Source organism: Salmo salar, chromosome ssa06 (assembly GCF_905237065.1).
Source record: "Salmo salar chromosome ssa06, Ssal_v3.1, whole genome shotgun sequence".
Lineage (NCBI taxonomy): Eukaryota > Metazoa > Chordata > Actinopteri > Salmoniformes > Salmonidae > Salmo > Salmo salar.
The window spans coordinates 30,614,277-30,636,528 of record NC_059447.1 but is presented as its reverse complement, the minus strand read 5'-3'; the positions used below and the strand labels follow the sequence as shown (position 1 = coordinate 30,636,528).

At 41.5% G+C, this 22,252-nt stretch overlaps 1 protein-coding gene across 5 annotated transcripts in view; it reads right to left on the bottom strand.

Annotated features, from left to right (window-relative positions):
- Nucleotides 1–321: 321 nt before the first annotated feature.
- LOC106606953 (protein shisa-6) overlaps nucleotides 322–22,252 on the bottom strand; it is a 62,826-nt gene continuing 40,895 nt past the window's right edge. For 2 of the 5 annotated variants that reach the window (XM_014203448.2, XM_014203450.2), the window contains 4 exons: nucleotides 9,420–9,485; nucleotides 8,258–8,278; nucleotides 7,123–7,290; nucleotides 322–3,690 (listed from right to left, as the gene is read on the bottom strand). In XM_014203448.2, the coding sequence (XP_014058923.2) occupies nucleotides 3,062–3,690; nucleotides 7,123–7,290; nucleotides 8,258–8,278; nucleotides 9,420–9,485 (884 nt within the window). In that variant the 3' untranslated portion in view covers nucleotides 322–3,061. The remainder of the gene's footprint in view (nucleotides 3,691–7,122; nucleotides 7,291–8,257; nucleotides 8,279–9,419; nucleotides 9,486–22,252) is intronic. The other 3 variants (XM_045720252.1, XM_045720253.1, XM_014203449.2) reach the window with 2 other exon arrangements.

Here is a 22,252-nt window from a genome sequence, read left to right as displayed (position 1 = left end):
CTCAGAGTAGCAGTTAGTCTAGTTAATATAGGTGACAACGATTTGTAACACAACCTGGAGGTCCATAGCATTATATCTATGGGGTATATGCTAATTTGACGTTGAAATGTTTAAGTTTATACATTTATTAGACTGTCAAACAAGTTGTATAATTCCATATGTACAGTAGATGTGGGTTATGGTTCTCTGTCATTCTTTACAGTTAGTTATATGTTTAATACCTCAGCCATGAAAAAACATAATACCAATATTACCAACTCACTCTCTAATTCGTGAATATTGTTTAAATGAACATATGAAAAAATTCCCCCAGACTCCATATTTACTAAACTGATTATTGTTTTATACAATACACATGGGATGTGCTTTAATAATTCATTTGTAAACAAAAACATTTGCACAGGAACAGTCGTATACTGCTTGCTTTGAAGCTTTTCAAATTAGTCCTCCATTGTTTGTGCAACAAAGACATAAAGGAATTTTCATTCATACCACATTGACACATAAAAATACAAGCTTAATAAATGGCAAGGAATATTTGCAACAAAAGTAAACAGTGCTTTTACAGCAGATAGATCATGGGACGCAACAACTTAGCAGCACGTTAGTCTCAGAACCATCTGCCAAAACTGAGCTCTAGCCTCTTGTGTGTGGGAAAAGCTTCTTGAGGACAATATCATTGACTGACTGGAAAGTAAAACCGGAGCTCTGTAATGGGGTGGATGTATTTGAGCCAGACAGATGGTTGCTTAGAGACATGTCTGTAAGATTCCGGTGGTGTAACATCAGTACAACACAGTGTTGCAGCTCCACCATGTCAGAGTCAGGGCCATCAAATGTCATTTTTTCATTGCTCAATTTCTTTGTTGCTCTGACATAGTTTTATAGACATTTTATGTTGTAGCTATCATTGGAGCTTGACAAGGACTATGAAACTCCATATTGAACTATTACGTTTTTTTTGGTACTCTGGCCTTACCTCAAAAGAAATTACATTTTAGTTGCTATGCTCTCAATATCTTAGCTGATACAGGGGCTTGAAACTAATGTAATAATTGCTCTTAATATTTCAAGTGCATCAATTTCTACTGTGTCTACATTGCATGTGAACATACAATATAGTATAGCTAGTCATAATGATATAAGCATATCATTTACTAAGACAAATTGCAATAGCCTCTGTTGTAATGACAAATTCTAAGCAAAATGAAGTCTTAAATATGGACACACGGCACAAGTTGTAACAATATTATGCAAGCTCCTAACATTTAATGTAGTACACCAGTGACAATGTTTGAAATTGTCATTGACCAGAAAATTTATATAACATCTCTATAGTAAATGTCTATATACCCATTTCCATGACCCAGGATTTTACGATAATATTTGGACTTTCTTGTTAACTGAAGAGATAGTTGAAAAGTAAAAACAACAACAAATCATGTACTTCATGTGTCTGTTACTCTATAAGTATAAGAGGACACAGTGGGAGTCCACAAGGAAGTCTGGATGAATTCGAAAATGTGGAAGACATTTTTTTTTATATCATTTGAAATATTTGTTCAATTCTAGTTTCTTATGTTTTTTTGCTTAAAATAATCACTTCCTTTGCTTCTTTTCAAAGAACATTTTGTTAAATTAAGAATTTCATCCTTGTAAAATTTGTGTCCCATAGATTCTGAGGTATATCACCAAAACTGATTCTGTCCTTTGCTTCTATAGTGCTGGTAAATCATCCATGATAAAAAATGACATACAAAGCTGGTTACGGATCAACACCTTAGACACAAGACATAAAAACACAAGCGGGATTGTACAATTAAGAACATGAGTATGGGCTTCCACACAATAAGGCATTGCTTTAATGAAAACATCTGGACATAAAAATCACAGTTTTAATCCTTGCTTAGCTAGTGATGATATTGATGTCCTCTTTGTCGATTGTTTCAGGTACGTCAACACACCTGCAACAATGTAACAATTGTAAACACATAACAACAACTATTATTCTTCAACTCTGATGAATGGAGTCAAATATACAACAATACTGTATATCAAAATGAAAGGAGCTTTTCCCAACTCAAAACAAAATGGATGTGATCCACTTGGATTATATAGCGAGGGAATGAGTGCAGAAAATGAAGCTATTGAAAGAAGCATTAGTTTACATTGTCACCTGTAGAGTAGTGTGCCTACAGTCTAAAGCTGCCAATTAACAGTGGCATGAGGTTGATTCAACCCTAGCCATACACAATCATCCTACAAGCACAGTTACAAAAATATACACACATACGCACACACATTATTGTACATGTTTGTTAGTATCAAGTATTTGTTGAGGGGTTGGACTAATCTGAAATTGTGATCTTTAATTGTGAAAAGACTGTAGACTCTTGGATAGAAACTCAACAATTCCACTTGTCCAGCTCTTCTCATTTAGTGTATAATGCTGCTAATATAGCCTATTTACAATCATTTATGCAACAGAAATTGCCACTATATCCACTAATAAGCTGATATGTGCTGGCCGTTACCAAAAAACAAGAATAAATCAACAGAGAAAAAAACCCATTAATTGTGCTTTTTAACCCATAAATCCACTTCATCATTGAAATGAGAACAATTTCGAGAGGCACCTCTTGAAGTTCTAACACCAGTTAAGTTCAATAAGAATCTCTAAAGCTATAACAAGGACTGAAAATACAAATAGTAAATATATGTATATATTTATAAAGTTGATCCAGTTCCTTTCCAATTCCCCTTTTTAAAAAATATTGTCTTCTTACGAATAACCTCACATAAAGCATTCCTTATGTGTCAACGTGCAAAGCCCTTATGTTGCCCTATAGAGAAAGTACAGATGTCCTTGTGGTTGTTGATTCTAGTTGTGAAAATCCAAATCTGAATGAAACAGAGAGCTTGAGCTGAAAGCAAGAAGGGTTAGTTGTTCGCTACTTTGAAAAGAAGACCTATGGTGAGGTTGCACACCTCTGGAAGTATCTGCTGTTTTCATCTGTTGACAGTCTGTTGACACAGGAATCCTTGGCCAGCCACCCTCTCGTTAAACAGTTACCTCGTTCTTACTGGCCGTGCGGTACTGGTTGTTGTGCTGGTGGCCTGGGATGTACTGTAGATGGTCCACTGTGTGTGTCCGTCGCGAGGCAAACTGCTGCCTCTTGTTGGTGGTCGGGTGGTTGACGGTGAGCGTGTTGTATGAGTCGTTGATGGTAGTGGGATGGGAGTGCATCTTTTGCATCTTAGCGTAGCGCTCACTGCGGTCCATGACAGGTGTGGTGGGCACAAAGTTGATGTCTACATGGGACATGGCCCGCGACATGGCCTTCTCCCGGAAGTTGGAGCGCCGCAGCGACAGCATCTTGTCCGGCGAGAGCAGGGGGTCCTGGGACTGGAGGCGGTCCGCGGAGAGCAGCTGCTCCTCTGAGAGAATGCGGCTGCCGTAGGTAGAGACGCCCATGTTGTAGGCTGAGAGGCCGTAGCCATGGCGTGGGGTCCTCTCTGGGGACAGCACATGGTCCTGGGACATGGCCCTCTGGACACGGTGAGGCCGCTGACGGTGCTGCTGGTGGGGCTCTGTGTTCAGCTTCACCATGTGGGGCGGCTGCAGAATCTGCCGACCTGCCAAGTCTTGGTGTCGCTTCCGCATGTAGTACTCATCTATGTCCTTATCACCTGAGTGGGAAAAGAGGGAGGGGGAGGAGAGAGGGAGAAGGACAGGAGAAACATTACACTCTATATAAAGAATGATTCTATACCTCCTCCTGAGTGGATCAGCTCAGCAGTTCTACTGTGACAACTCCTACAATTCCCTTTTGATTATGATTGCATTTTCTGTCCTTCTGCTTTCATGGGAGAAGGCAGGGGCTCCCTCGCATCACAATAATTCCACTCCTGTTCTGGTGTGGAAAGGACTATACGCCTGCCGCGAGGCAAAACAATCAAACTGTCAGTGTTGCACTGCAGGGTAGCCAGTGGTTTGACTCTGCCAAAAGCAGAGAGGGCTCTACAGCGAGTGCCAACACTCTCCTGATGTTAAAGTCATTACATCTGCATGAGGAAAGCGGCGGGCTCCTCTCAAATGACTTTTAAACAGGCTTTTAGACCGGCTGGGCCTGGCAACATCAGATTGATGGCACCCTGAAACTACTGTGACTAACTGTCATCTCTGGGGGTTAGATACCTCAGCGGAAGCTAATTTCCCAAGGCCTCAAGAACACACAGAGGTGGTCTAAAAATGTCGGGACAAGACTGTGCTTGACTAAGATTTGGATGATAAGGATTTTGTTTTGGTATGGATATTTAAACCCTCCTCCTTAGATAGATGCCACGCCTGGATAGAGAAGATCTCCCTTTTTTTCTCTCCATAAGGGATTTATTTTCCCCAGCCATGCATCCCTAATGAAGAAGACCTGGGTTAGGCTTCTGGCAATAGCGTTTTGTCTTTTTCTCCAGGGGTCCCTTTAGGTGTGACATTATGGTAAGAAATGTCAACACTGACCCAGAGGCTATAGCTTGCCCACAACAGACAGGACATGTCCCTTAGCTTCATTTAAGTGCCTCTTCGTTGCCAAGAGTTATAAGGATTAGGGTTCAGTTTATCCTAAGCCTATAGATCAAAGATTTAGAATTGACATCATTGCATTGAAAATACTATGCCATTTTGAAATAGGGGTTGATTTCATGTTGTACTCAGAGACATTTCCACCAACTCTCCTCAGATGCTTTAGTTTTGACATTTCAAAATCAATTTCAATTTGACATTTTAACTGCTGTTAAAAATGTTAGGCCTTTCGTAAATAATTCACATAGGGCATTAGGCTACATTATTAGAATGAAAGATGCAACTTTGTAACTCTTATCATGGCGAGCATGGAGTCTGACAGCTCACTAAACTAGGCAATCCATAGGCAGGTCAACCTTGTGTGTTTTGTGTCCATGCTCATGATGTTACACAGAACAAATGTATTTCCTTCCTTTTTACTTTTATGTTAAAGAAATATATGCTGGATTCATTTCTTTGCTGCTTCGAATAAGACGTTGCACTTTAACTTGCATTCGATTTTGAGAGGGCATGGGGTCTCAAAGTTGAGGTGAAACCACAAACCTGCTAGCTGTGGCTAACTGACTAGGTATCCCCTTTCCCGTTCCTTACCCTTAATTAAACTAAAGTCTCCACTCTCCCAGATTAAATTCAATATGGTGAGTATATTCATCTGTGGTAGCTATTGATCCCAATACGCCATCATCCGGCCCAGACGGAGCAGTAATCACATAATGCACATACACTTGTAAAAAAACTTGTGAAACATCAATTATAAAGGGATCTTTAGCGGGGATTAAGATAAGGCGTGGTAAGAGAAAGGGGCCCACAATAATATAATTTAGCTTTTTGCTTGGCATGAGGATTAAAGGGGCTCTGTTGTTCTGACGAGTGTTCTAATGCCTTTTAAGTTGATTACAGAGGGAAGGAGAAGACCGAGCCAAATAGGATTCCTGCTGCCTCCTCCCTTCCCCTCCACCCGCTAGCTCCTTGGAGGGTCTGAACAGGTTATTTTAGAGTAGTGTCCTCCATCTCCATCCCTGGCTCCCTCCAGTCCTGTCTGACGGACAGGGGAGAACGAAGGAGGAGGAGGAGGAGGAAGAGTAGGAATCACACACACAGACTACAGTATGTGCATTTAGAATCACAAATGAACCATATTAATTAGATTTTCGTTGTCCTCTCCAGATGGTTTCATTAAAAAAGCAACTCATTATATACGCTTTTGGCGTTTTTCCAAAGCCTCTCTCCTTGCACAAAGCCACAGCATCTATCAGAGGTATGAGGGAACTCTCCTCTCAGAAGAGCTGCCACTGTACTGTAGGTAGGTAGAGAATTGAAATATTCACTTTTCTGACAAATACTTTAGGGTTTATGCGTCCCAGCTCAAACTGCTTTTCATTTAATTGGATTCCTCTCTGTGATTTCAGTGTGTTTACAACCCCCTATGACATTAAGAGAAGACCCCTTGGTTTGATAAGGGAGAGACACAATCTACGATCTAAAGGCATGTAACATACTATGAAGGGAGTTTAAATTGGTGCATAACATGTATGAGATTATTCATTTTTTCATCAAGGTCATGAAATCCTTGGATTATTTGAAGGTCTTATATCTACCCACTGGGCACAGACATCAATTCAACGTCTATTCCACGTTGGTTCAACGTAATTACATTGAATTGAGGAGGAATCAATGTTGATTCAGCCAGTGTGTGCCCAGTGGGTAATGTTTCTATTGAACAGTACTAGATGAAGAAGCAGTACAACGCATTGCTGAGTATAGACAATTCAGATGTTATCAATGTTGTCCACATCAAAGGTTGTCACATTGATTCCCTGTGTCCACACTGAGCATAACATACAAGCCTGCACTAGAATACCACACCCTACTTATTTTAATACAGCACTATTGAACATTCGAGCAGGAAGGAACTAATGCTTTTGCATGACACATGCAACGCAACCAACCACAGGATACTAGAGGAGGAGCATACTGTAGATCATGCAGCTGTCATAGGGGAAATGGAGAATGGTGAAAGTCAAGCCATCATGCAGAGGAAGTATAATGATAATAATAATCGGGCTGACCCAGATCTCATCTCAGAGACATTAGTCCCATCTTGTTGGCGTCTAGACTCATGTGGGTATGGAGAAATGGCTGTTAATATGTCATTACCAGACATTAGCTACATGACATGGGCCACAGATGGAGCCAAATTACACGACAATTAGATGTCAGTCAATGGGTCGGTAGATGGGGACAATGGGGCTGAATCCAGTGACCTTAACATGTGCTTGTGCATTTCAAGAAACCCATCTCACACACAGAGATGTCTTCCTATGGATTCAGCTCATAACCCCAATGACTTTGTGCTCATGACTTATGTTTGCATCCCTGTAACAGGCATCCATACAGGGACAATATTGCATCATAGTACTTGAACGCAATGTGGACTTCAACACAATGTGTTAAGATCAACCTTTTCTCCCCCCTGTGGACTGACGGGGTCCAGGCAGGAGATCAAGCAAACATGATGCTGTATGTAATGAAAGACCACCTACTTAATTTGTGGAGAGAGGAGTATTTACTTAAGTCAGCTTTGCTCATTGCCGCCAGCTCGTAGTTGGGAGGCAGGTGGGTGAGGTTCTGGAAGGAGCGTGAGAAGGACATGTCCAGGTCGTACGGCTCTGTCTGCGAGGTTAGGATGTTGTTCATGCGCTGGGGCTTCTCTGCAGGGGAGACAGGAGAGATTGACGCAGTGCAATCAGGCTACAATCAGACAGCCGACAGTCTGGAGGATGCCACAGAGAGGGGCGCGTACACAGGGGGTCTTCACTGGAGGAGACAGGGGGATACAGAGTGTGGGTGTGAGGAGGGAGTGTGGGTGCGGTGGGGGTATGTGGGTGAGGATAGATGAAGTGGGGACTTATGTTCGACTCTTCTAACCTGGATTTAACATGATTTGTTGTGTGTTTTTTTAAATGTTATTTCAGAGTGCAATTCTGGTGTGCTAGGATTGGTTGCGACTGCAGGTGCTCTCGCCACGCTGGCTGTCACTAGTATGTGTGGCGCCATTGCGGGTGGCTATGCTGCCTGCCTGCTGTGGCCATGGTTATGTGGGACAAGTGGTCATGGCGCAGGCAGCTGGAGCGTTAGCAGCGGTAGGGTGGGGCGTTGCCAGTCCTCTGAGGTGCTGGTCAGCAGTGGCAGGTTTAAAAATAGGGCTGGGTGACTACTGTGATAGAGAGGACAGGGACACACAACACCAAGGACCATGTGAAACAGAAGTGAGGCATTCCGTGAGAGACAGAGTGAAAGAGAGTGAGTGTGAGCAAGAAAAGATGGAAGGGAGTAGAATGTGTATTTTGTGTAACAAAGGTCCGGTTCTGAAGCGTTACCACAGATCTTAATGAGATTCTACCATTGCAAACACTGTGTGGCAGCTAACCCAACAAAAAGAGATACTGGAGAGCGAGAGAAAGAGAGCAGAGCAGAGTGAGAAGGTAAGTGAGAGTTTGGTGTGTCACCTCTGGTTCATTCAGTCTGAACAAAAAGGAAGAGTGACCCCCCGCCTTGACCCCAGCAATATACAGGACGTCACTGTCACCAACTGTCACAACAAGAGGTCGACATATACAGTACGTAAAAGAGAAAGGGAATACACATGTACAGCAGGTGTATATGCGTATTACTTACCATGTCTCATTTGTCTGTGGGCTACATAACAAATCCAAGTAAGAGAAAATGGATCAGTACAATAACAAACATTATTCATAGTATGTATTAATAACCAAACCAATGTGTCTGACATTTTCTGTTTCAAATGAGTTGTTGAAAGTCTATGCTATTTATAATGATCGTACTAGTCAAATAAAGTAAAGTAATCAGATTCCTATGTATTGTGGCCATTCTCAATAGTCGTTATTCAGCTGTGGTTTGATCCACCTTGAAAGCCATCCTTTGTTGTCTGTGTTGGAGAGACCTATCTACTTATGGGGACTTTCAGTCCCTTTGCCTTTGAAAATGTTGGCCTCAAAACATACAATTGGAAAACTATCCTGCCATGAGGTTGGAGTCCACAGCTCCACTGACGTTGAAACAGACAGTGTAGCATGGTGTAGCGTTTCAGTGCAGACCTCTTAGTGTGAAAATCTTAAAATCTTAACTTTGTTCTTAGCCAATTATGTAGGATAGATGGAGAGGCATCTAGCAACAATGCACAAATAGCTTTCCTTTCTGAACTCATGGTGTTTCACTGCAGTGTTAGAGCTGTGACCACTCAATAATTTCATGCTAAAAAGCACCTCTCTTTTCATAGAAAATCTCATTTAGGAAAATAGATAAGGCACAATATAAGTAATTTAAGTTTTTCAATAACTTGAGTAAGCCATACAGATGCCATTATAATTCATTTTCCACAAGACCCCGTTTCATTTGCTATCCAAGCTATTCATTTCCCGTCAAGAAAATTGTTTTGTCCTCACTTGAATTCTAAAATAGCATATTTTGACTTATTTCGAATTTAGTCAAAGTTCATGTGCCGTACTGGAGCTGATAAAACCATGCATTCAGGAAATCAATAAGACCTAATCCTCCCTCAACTTTATTGGGGTAAATGAAGACATCTTTGTAGCATACCCAAGAGCCACTGTGCGTTGTGTGGCAGTATAATCTCACACTTAAAAGGGCATGGTTAGTATCCATAATGTACTTTCCATCTACCATATATCTCTACAGAGGTTTAGTTACTATCTAAACATTTTATTACTCATTGGAAAGAGTGAAATATTAGCAACCAACCACAGTCATATTATATATACTGTACTTATGTGAACATGCAAACCTTAAATATCCTTACCAATTTTAGGTGTGTGGGCCTGGGTAAGATCCAGGTGACTATGTTGATAATCATGTTGGTGGTTGCCTATTGGGAAAACAATGAAAAGGTTAGGTTTGGAAATCAAATGAAACATTACCATAGATTTACATTATGTGCATTTCATGTCAAATAAATGGCTGTTAATACATGACAATATTATCAACTTTTCCCTTTTTTTTGTGATCATTGATTCTTGTAATGCAGGCTAACTGGACACCACTGTGAATGATCACATAAACCTATGTCCTATTGACAGACATTTTAGTAAATTGTCTTTGCGTTTCTAAATTCAAAGTATGAGATCTGTCCAGAGATAGCAGTGGTGTGCTTTGATATCTGACTGATGCTTTATGGGATTCTGTGCATCTTTACTCTACTACACAGTTTTTACATTTTAAGGCAGGCATTTTGTGCTATTCCCTTTTGAGCAACGAAGAATGAGGTAAGACAGATTTCATCTTCCTGACATCTGTTGGACTTCATGTCATGTGAGGGAGTGAATATGTTCCCTTTATTCGATGAGGTCTATTTGGTCAATGTAGAGCACAGCTTCTCCTCTACTACAGCAGCAGATGCAGGACACTGTGCCTTATTTGCATTTCAACAAATTCATTGATCGTCCCATTAGAACCCTAAACACAAAAGAAACTCAAATAAAATGTGAACTCTAGAATGTTTAACGTGAAGTGACAGGAGAGCATCTCCATGGCGTAAGAAAAACATTTTCTTTCTTTCCGTTACTGTGACTTGCTAATGGAGAGTTGTGACAGTTACAAAAAAGATGTGTGGCAACACAAGCCTTCATTTCGTCTTCTGGTTTCGGATAAGTAGCTGGAACTGTGCATAACATACATTTTGCAGGGACAATTGCTTCCTGTTGGAGAGATTAATGTCAAAGCAATCAGCACAGTAGGGTAAAGTACCTTGTTAAACTGGATTTTACCACAGTTCTAAAGGAATAGCTTTTTAGAAACAATACAACGGAGTAGAACAACAACATCATCCAATTAAATGGCAATGTACCGGTATTCCAAATCCCAATATCCTTTACGAACATAAAACAAGATTTGTGCCCAATCTCCCTTCACACCATAGCTGTATTGCCCTGTTCAATCACCCTGTTTGATCAAGGGACCAATTACACGATCTTCAGATGGCTGAGCTAAACTAACCTGCTTTGAGCTTGCCAGGGAAAAAGTTTTACACTGAAAAGTAGTTCCCTGCTATCTGCAAACTGTCTAACAATCAGGCCGTCCCCAAAAAAACGTGTTGGAATACTTCAGGTTTCTAAAGGTTGTTCAAAAACTGATTGGAGTGACTGCTCCTATGTCTGCCTTCCTGTTGTATTGGCTTTCCTTTGGCTTTTCATAAACGTTGGTAACATTCCGTTTTTCTTATACAGTATGTGCATCCATTTTGTATTGCATCACCATTGATTATCTTCTCAGAGCGGACCTCCTACAGTTGCACGCCTTAAAAAGTTAAGCAAATGTGAACAACCGCAGATGATGTTGTTTGCTGAGGAACACCCACATCCTGTCTGTTGTGTGTAAGGAGGTGGGAAGATGTCATGCTCCAGGGCTACCATATCCACCCACCACTATGTAAATGCATCAACAATGAATCAGATGTACAGTAGATAAGTCACACGACTCTCAGAAATTCAGAGGTGTCCAGTCATTTCATTCCAGTCTGTAACGTGTCCAGAAATAGGTACAGGAATGTTTGGATGAACATCTGTACTGCCTGCAGGGCTCTGGATCATAGAAATAAGAATGAATAGAACAGGCTTGGAACCTCTAAATCTGGCAATTTTACTGGTAAACTCCTGGCTACACTCGCAAAGACTGCTATGCCCATCCCATAATGCCATCATTGGCTTGAATGGGAAAGCCCACTCTATTCATTCATATTTCTATGCTCTGGAGCCTGTCAATGGAGGGGCTCTGTGAGAATTTGAAATAATGAATGTTGGAGTTATACACATCCGCACTTCAGGTCTATCTACTGTAATATAGCTAATTTGGTATGGCTTTGGTGTGTGAAAGTCTTCATCCAGACGTGACAGGTCAATGCTTTACTTGATACCAACAATTGTTCGCATTTTACCCATTATGAGTCCAAACCGATATCTCTGGTTATTATGAATAAACGTTGTTATTACATAGGAACTACATACATACTACATATCTAATGGTTTAACATCACCTCAACATGTCAAACATGCTTGGTTGAAAATAATGCAGGCATTTTGGGCACTCCTGAGTGAAACCCTTCCAGGTTCCAGCGGCAGGACAAGACAGTTGTTACCCAGATCCATTTCCTCACTGCTTCTGTCAGTGAAACCTGATGGACTGCCTGTAACGATGAGAGCCCACACCATGTAATTACCCTGGCAGTGTGTAAAGTGCCATGTGGGCCCTGCAGGGTGGCTGGCTGGGGCTGAGGCTCACCTCACCCCCTTACACCCTGCGGTGGTAGAGGGAGGGACAGGAGCCTGCTGGGGCAGATGCACTGCAAGAACCTACCATCAACACAGACAGGTTCGGCATGGATGTGGGCTTTGTATCGATATGTGCTGTGACCAGAGGTTCTATTGTGCACAATGCTTGCAGGATGTTTTCAGGGTGTGCAGGTGCACTACAGCAGTGTAGTTGTTGCTACAATTCCAAATAAGTGAATATCCCAGCTCTTCACACATTCAGAAGAAGTCCAGATTTTATACCTTTATTTAACTAGGCAAGTCAGTTAAGAACAAATTCTTATTTTCAATGATGGCCTAGGAACAGTGGGTTAACTGCCTGTTCCGGGGCAGAATGACAGATTTATACTTTGGCAGCTCGGGGATTTGAACTTGTAACCTTTCGGTTACTAGTCCAACGCTCTAACCACTAGGCTACCCTGCCGCCCCGATTGTTAAGTTCAAGATGACTAACTGAATCCCTGTGCTTCAAAAGAAAGAATATTAGTCACTCTACAGACACAACAACAATAAAGCTCAGAAGAGAAGACAAAACAATATTGTGAGAGTAAAACTCACTTCATGAGGCACAATGAAAGCTGACACTTTGAACAGGTTGCAAGGCATGTCTGGATACATCACTGTTGCTTTAAGAAACACTGAGCCACATGAGCTTGAACTAATGCTGGTCTATAACTGTATCTGCCCTACATTGACAAATCTTTAGGGGGTCAGGACATTTTTCATCCAGCTCATCTGCCAATGCCATCACAACGTCTGTTAGTTTTCTGCATCACATAATGCAAAGAGATCCCAGTGATACTTTTTTACACTATGCAATTGTTGTAACAACCATATTGGGAGAGACATAAAAACCAACAGTTACATGACATAAACCAAAAACATGCTGCAACTTTACCAAACCTCCTCCGGTGGCCTGAAGTTTGTTGATCTCGTGAGTTGCTAACAAGGATAAGCACAGATTTATCTGATGTCTCCTTCAATTCGAAAGAAGTAACATCATTCAAAGCTGCCTTTATCCCTGCCTTAGCATCTTATCTTCTTGAAGGATCCAAGTTGAATAGAACAGCAACACCTGGAATCATGTAGGAGTCATAGGAGAGAAGCACACAGTATCCACTTGCAAAAAAAGCACTCTATAGATTGGATATGTAACTAAAAAAAACAAAAACAAACATTCAAAAAACTGCAATTATAATGGCTAAACAGAACCGACCAAATATTTGGCATACAGGAATATTTCTCCCATAACCTACCCAGATAAGATTTGAGGATCACAGACAAATATCAGCCTTTTGCATATCCTTTCTATGGCTGTTTCTATTACTAACAGATGTCTATACTAAAGAGCTCTCATATTCATTGAATAAAACATATACAAGAATGCTCAACAAACGAATTCATTTAATTTTCAGTGACGCTAATTAAAAATAAAAGGAGTCCGTTTTTCATGAAAGAGATGCAAAAATCCCACCGAATATAAATTATCAATTAATTTCCATTTCCCTTTATTTTTTTGTTTGAATAATTACTTTCTATGTTTTCCCACAATTATATTTGTATTTTCAGCATAAGGCAATTGTTAATGGGGGAGGTGATGAAACATTTTAATGAAGGAGAAATGCCAGGCTTTGTGAAGACACAACAAGCTGGAAAATAACAACTGAAATTACTTTGCAATTATGAGCCTGGGTTGACTGCGCACTGGCATTTAATCACAAAGGTATGGAATGCAAAGTGTAAACGTTTACACGTTTCAGTTAAATTTGCTTTCATTTAGCTCAGCTAATTTATTTTCACCCACATTTTGAAGAGACAAAGTCAGTTGTGTAGCTAAGGTAGACCGGTCAACAACCTTGAGCGTGAGTATTGAGATCTCTGAGCACCTGTACTGCAGCTTTGTGCTGTGAGGTCCATCTATTACAATGACAGATCAGTGAGTCTCTGACTGTGTGAGGCTCTGAAGCTCTGTCAATCATCCCTTCCCTCAGAGAGGCCAATGACAACGGGTTGAGAGTGCTGGTCTAGCGTTCCACATGACGTCGTCCCATTATGGGCCCCTGGGAATGAGGCTCTTTGATCCATTTCCATCGATTCTGTATCGCCTTTCCTATCGCCTCCTGGCTGTCTTAGGCTGAAGTGAATCATGCTCTGGTGGCATACTGCTTCCAGTCAACTGGAGGCTAAAGCCTTCCTCTCCCCTTCAGCCTGACCTTGTGACTCATGTACAGGAAATCCCATCTAACACCGAGCCCTGGACTGGAGGGAATCACATCTAACACTGATCACTGGACTGGAGGGAATCACATCTAACACCGAGCCCTGGACTGGAGGGAATCACATCTAACACCGAGCCCTAGACTGGAGGGAATCACATCTAACACCGAGCCCTAGACTGGAGGGAATCACATCTAACACCGAGCCCTAGACTGGAGGGAATCACATCTGACACTGAGCCCTGGACTGGAGGGAATCACATCTGACATAGAGCCCTGGACTGGAGGGAATCACATCTGACACCGATCACTGGACTGGAGGGAATCACATCTGACACCGATCACTGGACTGGAGGGAATCACATCTGACACCGATCACTGGACTGGAGGGAATCACATCTAACACCGAGCCCTGGACTGGAGGGAATCACATCTAACACCGAGCCCTGGACTGGAAGGAATCACATCTAACACCGAGCCCTGGACTGGAGGAAATCACATATAACACTGAGGCCTGGACAGGATAGCTTTCAAACTGCACTTTAAGAGCAATGTGGAGGTTTTAGCCCCCTTAGTAAAAATGGTCTTCACTCACCTTGACACTCCACGATAAAGGATGGTGATATGCCATCAATGCCCAACCGTTTGACAATTACTTATAGAAACTCTTAGCAGGAAGCTTCGTGTTATTTTACAACTTTTTCAGGCAGTGAAAGATGACTGGCTCAATATCCCTTTGTTTATCAGTCGCTTCATCTCGCTTTTTTTTTATCCCAGCCTTTCAGATGATGGCTGGCCTCTTTTCCTACACAACCCAATTTCTTACCCAGCCCTCCTGCGTGTAACCAATCCTGCAACAATCAATCCATAAGATGAGTAGACGAGGTGATTGTATCTATTTACATAATGACTGTGATAGATACTAGTCCAACAGAGTTAAGCTTGTTTATCGTGGCCAAGTATCTGCATGAATTGTTTGCTGTTCATCTTGTTATCCCCTCTTCAAAATATTTACCGCGTATCTCCCATCTAAAGTTCGCTAATGAAATGATCGCTCACAGCCCGCAAACATTCGGGGACGATGATGACGCTAATTAATAGTTGTTGGACGCAGTGAGGCGCTACGTGTGACGTGTTGCACTGGATGACATTCGTCTCCTAGCATTTATTAAGACACTCGTGATTAATGGTGTGCTGTCCTATGATAGGGTGAGAGCCAGAGCTGCAGCCCCAGACTTCGAGTGATGGAGAGAAGGCCACACTTGAGCGCCGCTCGAGAATATATGGACCACGTTAATTAGTCGCCTTTCCATGTGCCTTCGCCCATAATGATGAGCGCACTTCTACGTATCTCAGATGAACAGTGTCTACAATCTGCACTCCAGCGCAGTTATGCCCATATTAATTACAGATCCTGCAGACTGGCAGGATTGGAGAGGCTTCTTTGGAAAGTGGTGGGTCTCCCTTTAATTAGCATACTAGGAAATAATTGACGCCATATGCCTGTCCCCCATGCTACCGTAGCGGGATGTGGCACAATGCGCCGCAGCTCGTCTGGCATTCCACATCCCATGGTGATGGTTGTGTCACCCTTCTATCCCCATGCTTTCTAAATGTACAACCAGAGAAACCTGGCATCACGAGGCACTTATTAGTGTGCATACATCAAGGTGATAACTATCGGCTTCTGTCGGCTCATAGAGGCAGCTCATTAATTGACTTGTTTGGCGGAGGAGTGTTTGTTTGGGTGTCCAGTATTCTACCCAGGAACCCCTTCTCTGATGCTGTGTTGAGGAGTGACAACTAATGAAATAACAGCGGAGTAGCTCTGAGAAACACAGGCCTGGTAACTGTTCAAATACCTAACCACTCCTCTCCTCATAACAGTTCTTTTAATCACCTGATTTCCTTACCAATGGGTAGGCAGAGAGACAGAAAGGGAGAATCTGTTTCTCAAAATATGGTATTGATGAGATGGAGATGGAAGTGATTGAACCAGTGGTGGATTATATTCGAGGGAGAAACATTGATAGATGGCACTGGGAGATATTGATCGAACATAGATAAATGCAGTGATGTTTTTAGGGGCTTTCACACCAGACTGGTAGGATACGGACTGATTCCATCCACATAGAACAGTGTCATTGGAACATTGTCCTTTTTGTTTTCATAGTAGGACTGCATTAGTCTAAAATCTAACTAGCATAACAACAGATAAGATGGTACGTCAAGAAGCAAGTGAACTATTAGAAGACATTGAATATGTGATGGAGGTCAGGGAAGAGAGGTGAGGTGCTTAGGTTGAGGCTTATCTAAATGTATGCATGTTGAAGCCGAGATGTTGATGGACAGACCATATTTCCAAGGGAAACAGGAAAAGACAGGTCCTGCCAGATTGAGGGTGAGTGGAGGGGAGGGGTTAAAAAATATTAGCTTTCATGATATGGGAGAGCGTATCATAAGAACACTTTTATTCTGAAATGTGAAAGGTTCAATCAGAGAAGCTGAGATGAGAAAAGGGACAAGAGGAAATGAAGGAGATGAGGGATAGGAGAGAGAGAGGCTAGAGAAATGATGAGAAGGAGGGCAGAGTGCATGAAAGAGACTGATGTGGGTGGACGGCTGTGCATTGCAGCAGAGGAGAGTTTGACAGGATCAGAGAGGAGAGAGGTGAAGGGGATGAGGGCCGTCAGAAGGGTGAAATTTACCAAAGACATATGGTGAAGGGAGCAGGAAGTTACTAAACAAAGAGAATCAGAAATATTTGTGGGCAGAAAAGGGTAGCCAAGTCAATCAGCAGTATAAGGGGACATTCATAGAGAAGCTAAAGACAATTTAGGTTGATGGTGAGATGCCAGAAGGGGAATACATTGAGCACATGCTTGCTGTCTGCTAAGGGGGATGAAGAGAGGAGAGGATGAAATGTGATCTGATTGTGAAGGAAGCAGAAATACTCATGTCTACATGTCTCTGAATGGAGTAATCACACAAAGATGTTTATGTGAAACCTTCTAATTTACTGATAAGACCACAACCCTCTAGCTATAGTCATGATCTATATTATGCTTATTTCAGTTCACAAACAGAAGTTAATGTGATTGACATCAATGATTAGCAGTCAGTCTCCATTATTGCTTAGCTCTGTTCTTGATCATATTACTTAAACATTCTCTGAAAAGGATCAATATTTCTCACAAGAAAACCCCAGAGGAGCCACATCTCTTTGTGAGTATCAGTGAATCGAGCATTCTCTGTTATGGTCTCTAGTAATGGCATTTCTCTGATCACCACATCCCCCCTGCAACCTTCTTTTCTTCTTCAGGAGAGCCTGAGTCAGATACCTGATGTGGCGACTCAATGGGAAAATCAAAGAGCAAAGTGGCCCTAAAAGCATTTCTGAGAGGCTTTTTTCACCTCCAGATCGAGCCAGACATCCATCACAAAAAAAAATCTGTGTGATGTTCTGTGTGATTGCAGCTATTTAAATAATGTTCTTGAATATACGTATAAAGGTACCTCTATGATGAGCTTAAGTTTAGCCGTTAAATTAAATGTACACATCATAACACAACACTAAACAATACATTAATTGCACTATAATGGTGACAAACGGTGCCCACAAACTGTTAGGGCCTACATAAAGCTGTCCCAACAGCAGAGTCCCAACAGCAGTCCCAACACCGTACCACTGCTACACCTGCCTATCAGCAGAGCCTTGTCTGGCAGCGAAACAGATCATTCAGCCTCATTTATTCTTTTAAAAACATAGCTGATATGGCTGACTTACTTAAACAAATGTGTTTTCTACTGACAATTGAGATGTACAAACTATGGCAAAAGGGGATGACGAGCAGATAAGAGGTAATCTGTAATTTCGATTAAGATATTAATGAGCAAGTTAGGACAGACGTAGTCAAAATAACTATTTGTTCAGCAATTTTGAAATGTACAGCAACAGAATTCAGAACATGGGCCGTTCTTACAGTATTCTCCCTGTACACCAAGTCAGAACTGTACGATAAACAAAGGGGGCATATAAGCAGACAATGAAAGCTCTTACAATATTCAATGATTACGTTCCTCTAAAACAGGTTATAGGCTACATGTGCACCACCAAGTCAGAACAATAGGCAAAATTATTAGGGTGCGGCACATGGACTACTAACAGCTTACTACACAACATACACGTGTTATTACTTTCTTAGTTACAGTATACATATCTCCCTGGCCTATTGCATAATTTATGCAGCAGCATACAATAAATGTTTGGACTCACCTTGTTGTGCTGTGCTCACTTGAACAGGACGGTGGAGCGGCGGTCCTTTGTGCTCAAATTTTGTAATCAAACTTTGTCATCAAAGTCTGTCTGGCATTCTCTGGATTTATGGTGCTTACAAGACAACTAGGAACTCAGAAAAAAACAGGCTTGAATCAGAGTTCCCGACTTACAATTCCGAGTTGGATGCCGTTCAAAGCGTATTTTTTCTGTCAGAGCTAGTTTTTTTTCTGATTTCCCAGTTGTCTTGAACTCACTGAAGTTAGATATCCCATTTCCCAATTTCCAGTTGTTTTGAGCACATCAGAAGTCATGCTGGATTGACAGCATGACCAATGTTGAATGTTTATAATTTTAAGCTTGGAAAAGACACTCTTAAAACCAGACTTGGGTCCAGCAACAAACACTCCACTAAATAGCAGGCTAAGGATTGCTTTGCAATGCTTGCAGTTAGCCACTGATTCCTTCCAAACCACTCATCGTTGAATTTGCAATTTCAAACTTGTTGTGTAATGTTTATGTTCAATGGCCGATGAGCACTGATACGTTTTATCTATGATTTCTCTCCATTATTTATCTTCATATGACAAGGATTAAAAAGGATTTGCCAGTAGATTGTCGACTTGGTTCATGATGATGACTGCTAGCTAAGATTTTGAAAGTATCAGTCCAATCAAAGCTACTGTAGATATAACCTAATTTGACATAATTCTTTCTACCAACCCCTACACATTTAATTGAAATGACGATGAAACAAAGTTGATTCAACCAGTGTGTGTCCAGTGGGCAGTTACAAGGATGCTTGCTTCAGTTCCTCAATGGGAAAGCTAGGAGAGCACAGAAATGCACCTTATAGTTGAAGGCTCTTTCCTTGTCATAAAAGTGAGTTAGAATTACTCAGGAAATGTGCAGTTTGGAGAGGTGTGTGGGCACTTGAACCACCAGTTAGACCTCTCCCTCAAACCCTTGTAATAGTTTTTTTTCTGATCTTGCACCTACTCCAACATGTCAATAAATATTCTTATTACTGAATGTATCCAGAGAATTTTCAGATTTAGTTATTGACAAATGCTGTGAAAAGTATAGTTAATGTAAAATGCACATAAAATCAACAGTTTGGATTCAGTCTTGTGACAGGTGAACTGTTGTGTCCTAACCTTTGGTCTGATAATTTCCCCATAATCTCCAAAGTGTTCTCTTTCAATTGCTACCATGGTCGTTTATATGCTTTGTGTAGTTTTTCTGTTAGAAACGTTTTAATTAGTCCCTGTCCACATGGGCCAATTTCCACGAGTGTAAAGGGTTAAGAACACATATAGAAGAAATCAAACAACAATTTGAAGGAACGATTTGTTTTGAGCTGTGACGTGTTTAGGAAGGCATCAAACTGCAGGGTAATTGAAGTACTTGCTATCTCTACACTGCTCTTGTTGTCTTCCGTCTGAAGACTTCTGCTGTCAATATGCCTGCACAGGTCAAATGTTGCTCTTCTCTTTTATGTCTCTCTTTCTTTCTCCCTCTCTTTCCCTCTCTCTCTTCCCCCATCCAGACATCTCAGCTCTTTAATTAGACAACAGGAAGAGATCATTTCACTGTGCCTTTTCAAGGCTGCCTGTTTCAAGATGTCCCTGAAAAACCCATTTCCACTGAAAAGAGACCATGCTCAGCAAGGTAGTTTTCAGACTGTTTACAGAAAGTATAGGTCTGTAGCTAATATGTTTTGATCAGAGAGAGAGAGAGAGGGTGCTGTAAATCTGTGTTAATAGAAAATGACACCTCATCGAGCTGTGAGATGACTTTGAACACGGACTGTATGGGCTAAAATGGCTTGAGGGCATGGGGTTTTGGAGGCGAAAGCACCCCTGTGACTATGAGTGGGATGATTTTACAGGTATTCCTCAAAGTCTCATATTTCCACCACACTCCTTTTTGCACATTTTGTGGTGTAAGGCACATCTATCCATTGGTTTTGTTGGATTTGACTCCTCGGAGATGAATAGTCAACAGGCATAAAAGGACTATGATCTATCTGGTCATTCAATCTCATAGCTGTGCTGTCTGCTCCTGCCTTAGAACTCGGAACACAATGTACTAAGGGAAACTTGGGGGAAAACAAAGAACTGCCTGTTGAGTCAGTCTTACACGCGGCATGTCTCATAGGGTACAGTAAACACCACTCCACCCACCAGTGTTGAAAATTACATAGCTGACACTCCACACCTGTCAGGACTTCCACATAGTCAAAGAAGGCGATGTAAATCCAATTACAAAAGGTCTTCAGCAACTTTCTGGAAACGCTGATCATAAGTGTGTTAGAGATAATGGGTCTCTGAGAACTGAACTGGCTGACACCGCCCTCTATGCTGACTCCATTAAACATCTATTATCAGTCTGTCAGATTAAACAATCAACGGTAGATATGGAAATTCATCATTCACATCCCCGTTTGGGATATTTTATGAAGAAAAAAAAAACGGGAAGCGGCTCATCATTCACAGAGGCAGTCAGAGGAGAGAACGCTGAGCATGGAAACGGACACAAATAACAGGGCACAATAGGAGAGACCATTTCAAACAATGCCCTGCTAATGAAATGTTCTCATATGTAAGTATGGTAAAGGCTATTCAAAATGACAGCAATATGGACCCGTGCAATATGGACCCTTGGCGTTATGGAACCGGTGCCCCCGCACATTGACTCTGTACCGGTACCCCCTGTATATAGTCTCGCTATTGTTATTTTACTGCTGCTCTTTAATTACTTGTTCCTTTTATTTCTTATTCATATTTTTTTAACTGAATTGTTGGTTAGGGGCTTGTAAGTAAGCATTTCACTGTAAGGTCTACACCTGTTGTATTCAGCGCATGTGACTAATACAATTTGATTTGATTTTGAAATCACATTTGTCTGAAACTCATCAGAAGACAAAATGGTGCTATGTGAAATACTTTAACTGAAAGCCACTGCTGTGTTGGGTTATGACGATCATCAATTCACTTTTTCCTCTTTTTCATCAGGATACTTAATGCAAGTGCTTTCACCCAAATGACTCAGTATTCAACAACAAATGTGCACGTTTATCTACTTATTATAGAAACGACCCTCTAAAAGGGTTTCACAGCATCAAACATTTTTCTTCTGATTCGGATTCAGTTATTGATGTATCATGCAGTTTTTGCAAGTCATTCAATTACTTTTCATACCATTAATCATACAAGCACTTCAACATTGCAAGACAATGTCACCTTCCCAATCTCAGTCTTGTAATAGGCACTTCATTTGAATTCTTTGTTTAGCAGACAGCAATATTATTGAGTAGAACAGATCATCACTGACAGTGACAGCTCACTGGGCAGAGACATCTATACAGTGTCTAGTCCACGTTGGTTCAATGTCATTTAATTGAAATTATGTGGAAACAATGTTGATTCAACCAGTGTGTGGCCAGTGGGAGACCTTCTGTTTTGGTAGCAGTATTTGTAGCGTACAATTCACTGAGAGAAGACAGGTACATGGTGCCACAATATGTACAACGAGGCTGACTTTCCTACGCTGATTCCTTCAATCTGTAGGAGATGGATGCTTCAGAAGGAAGAAGAGCCTGAACTTAAGAGACAGACCGCCGTTAGAGGGCAAATAAACCCGTCTGGGAAGTCTTAAAATACCCCTTTAACTAGGGCAGCCTGTGCAGCGCGAGGAGGCTTGGGGTTGATTTGCACTACCACTACCCGACCCGCAGTGCCAACAACCTGTCCACAGACCCAGCAACTTGATCTCACGAGCTCATTTGGAGATTTGTCTGGACCCAGGACAGCACTTACATAACACACAACACGTC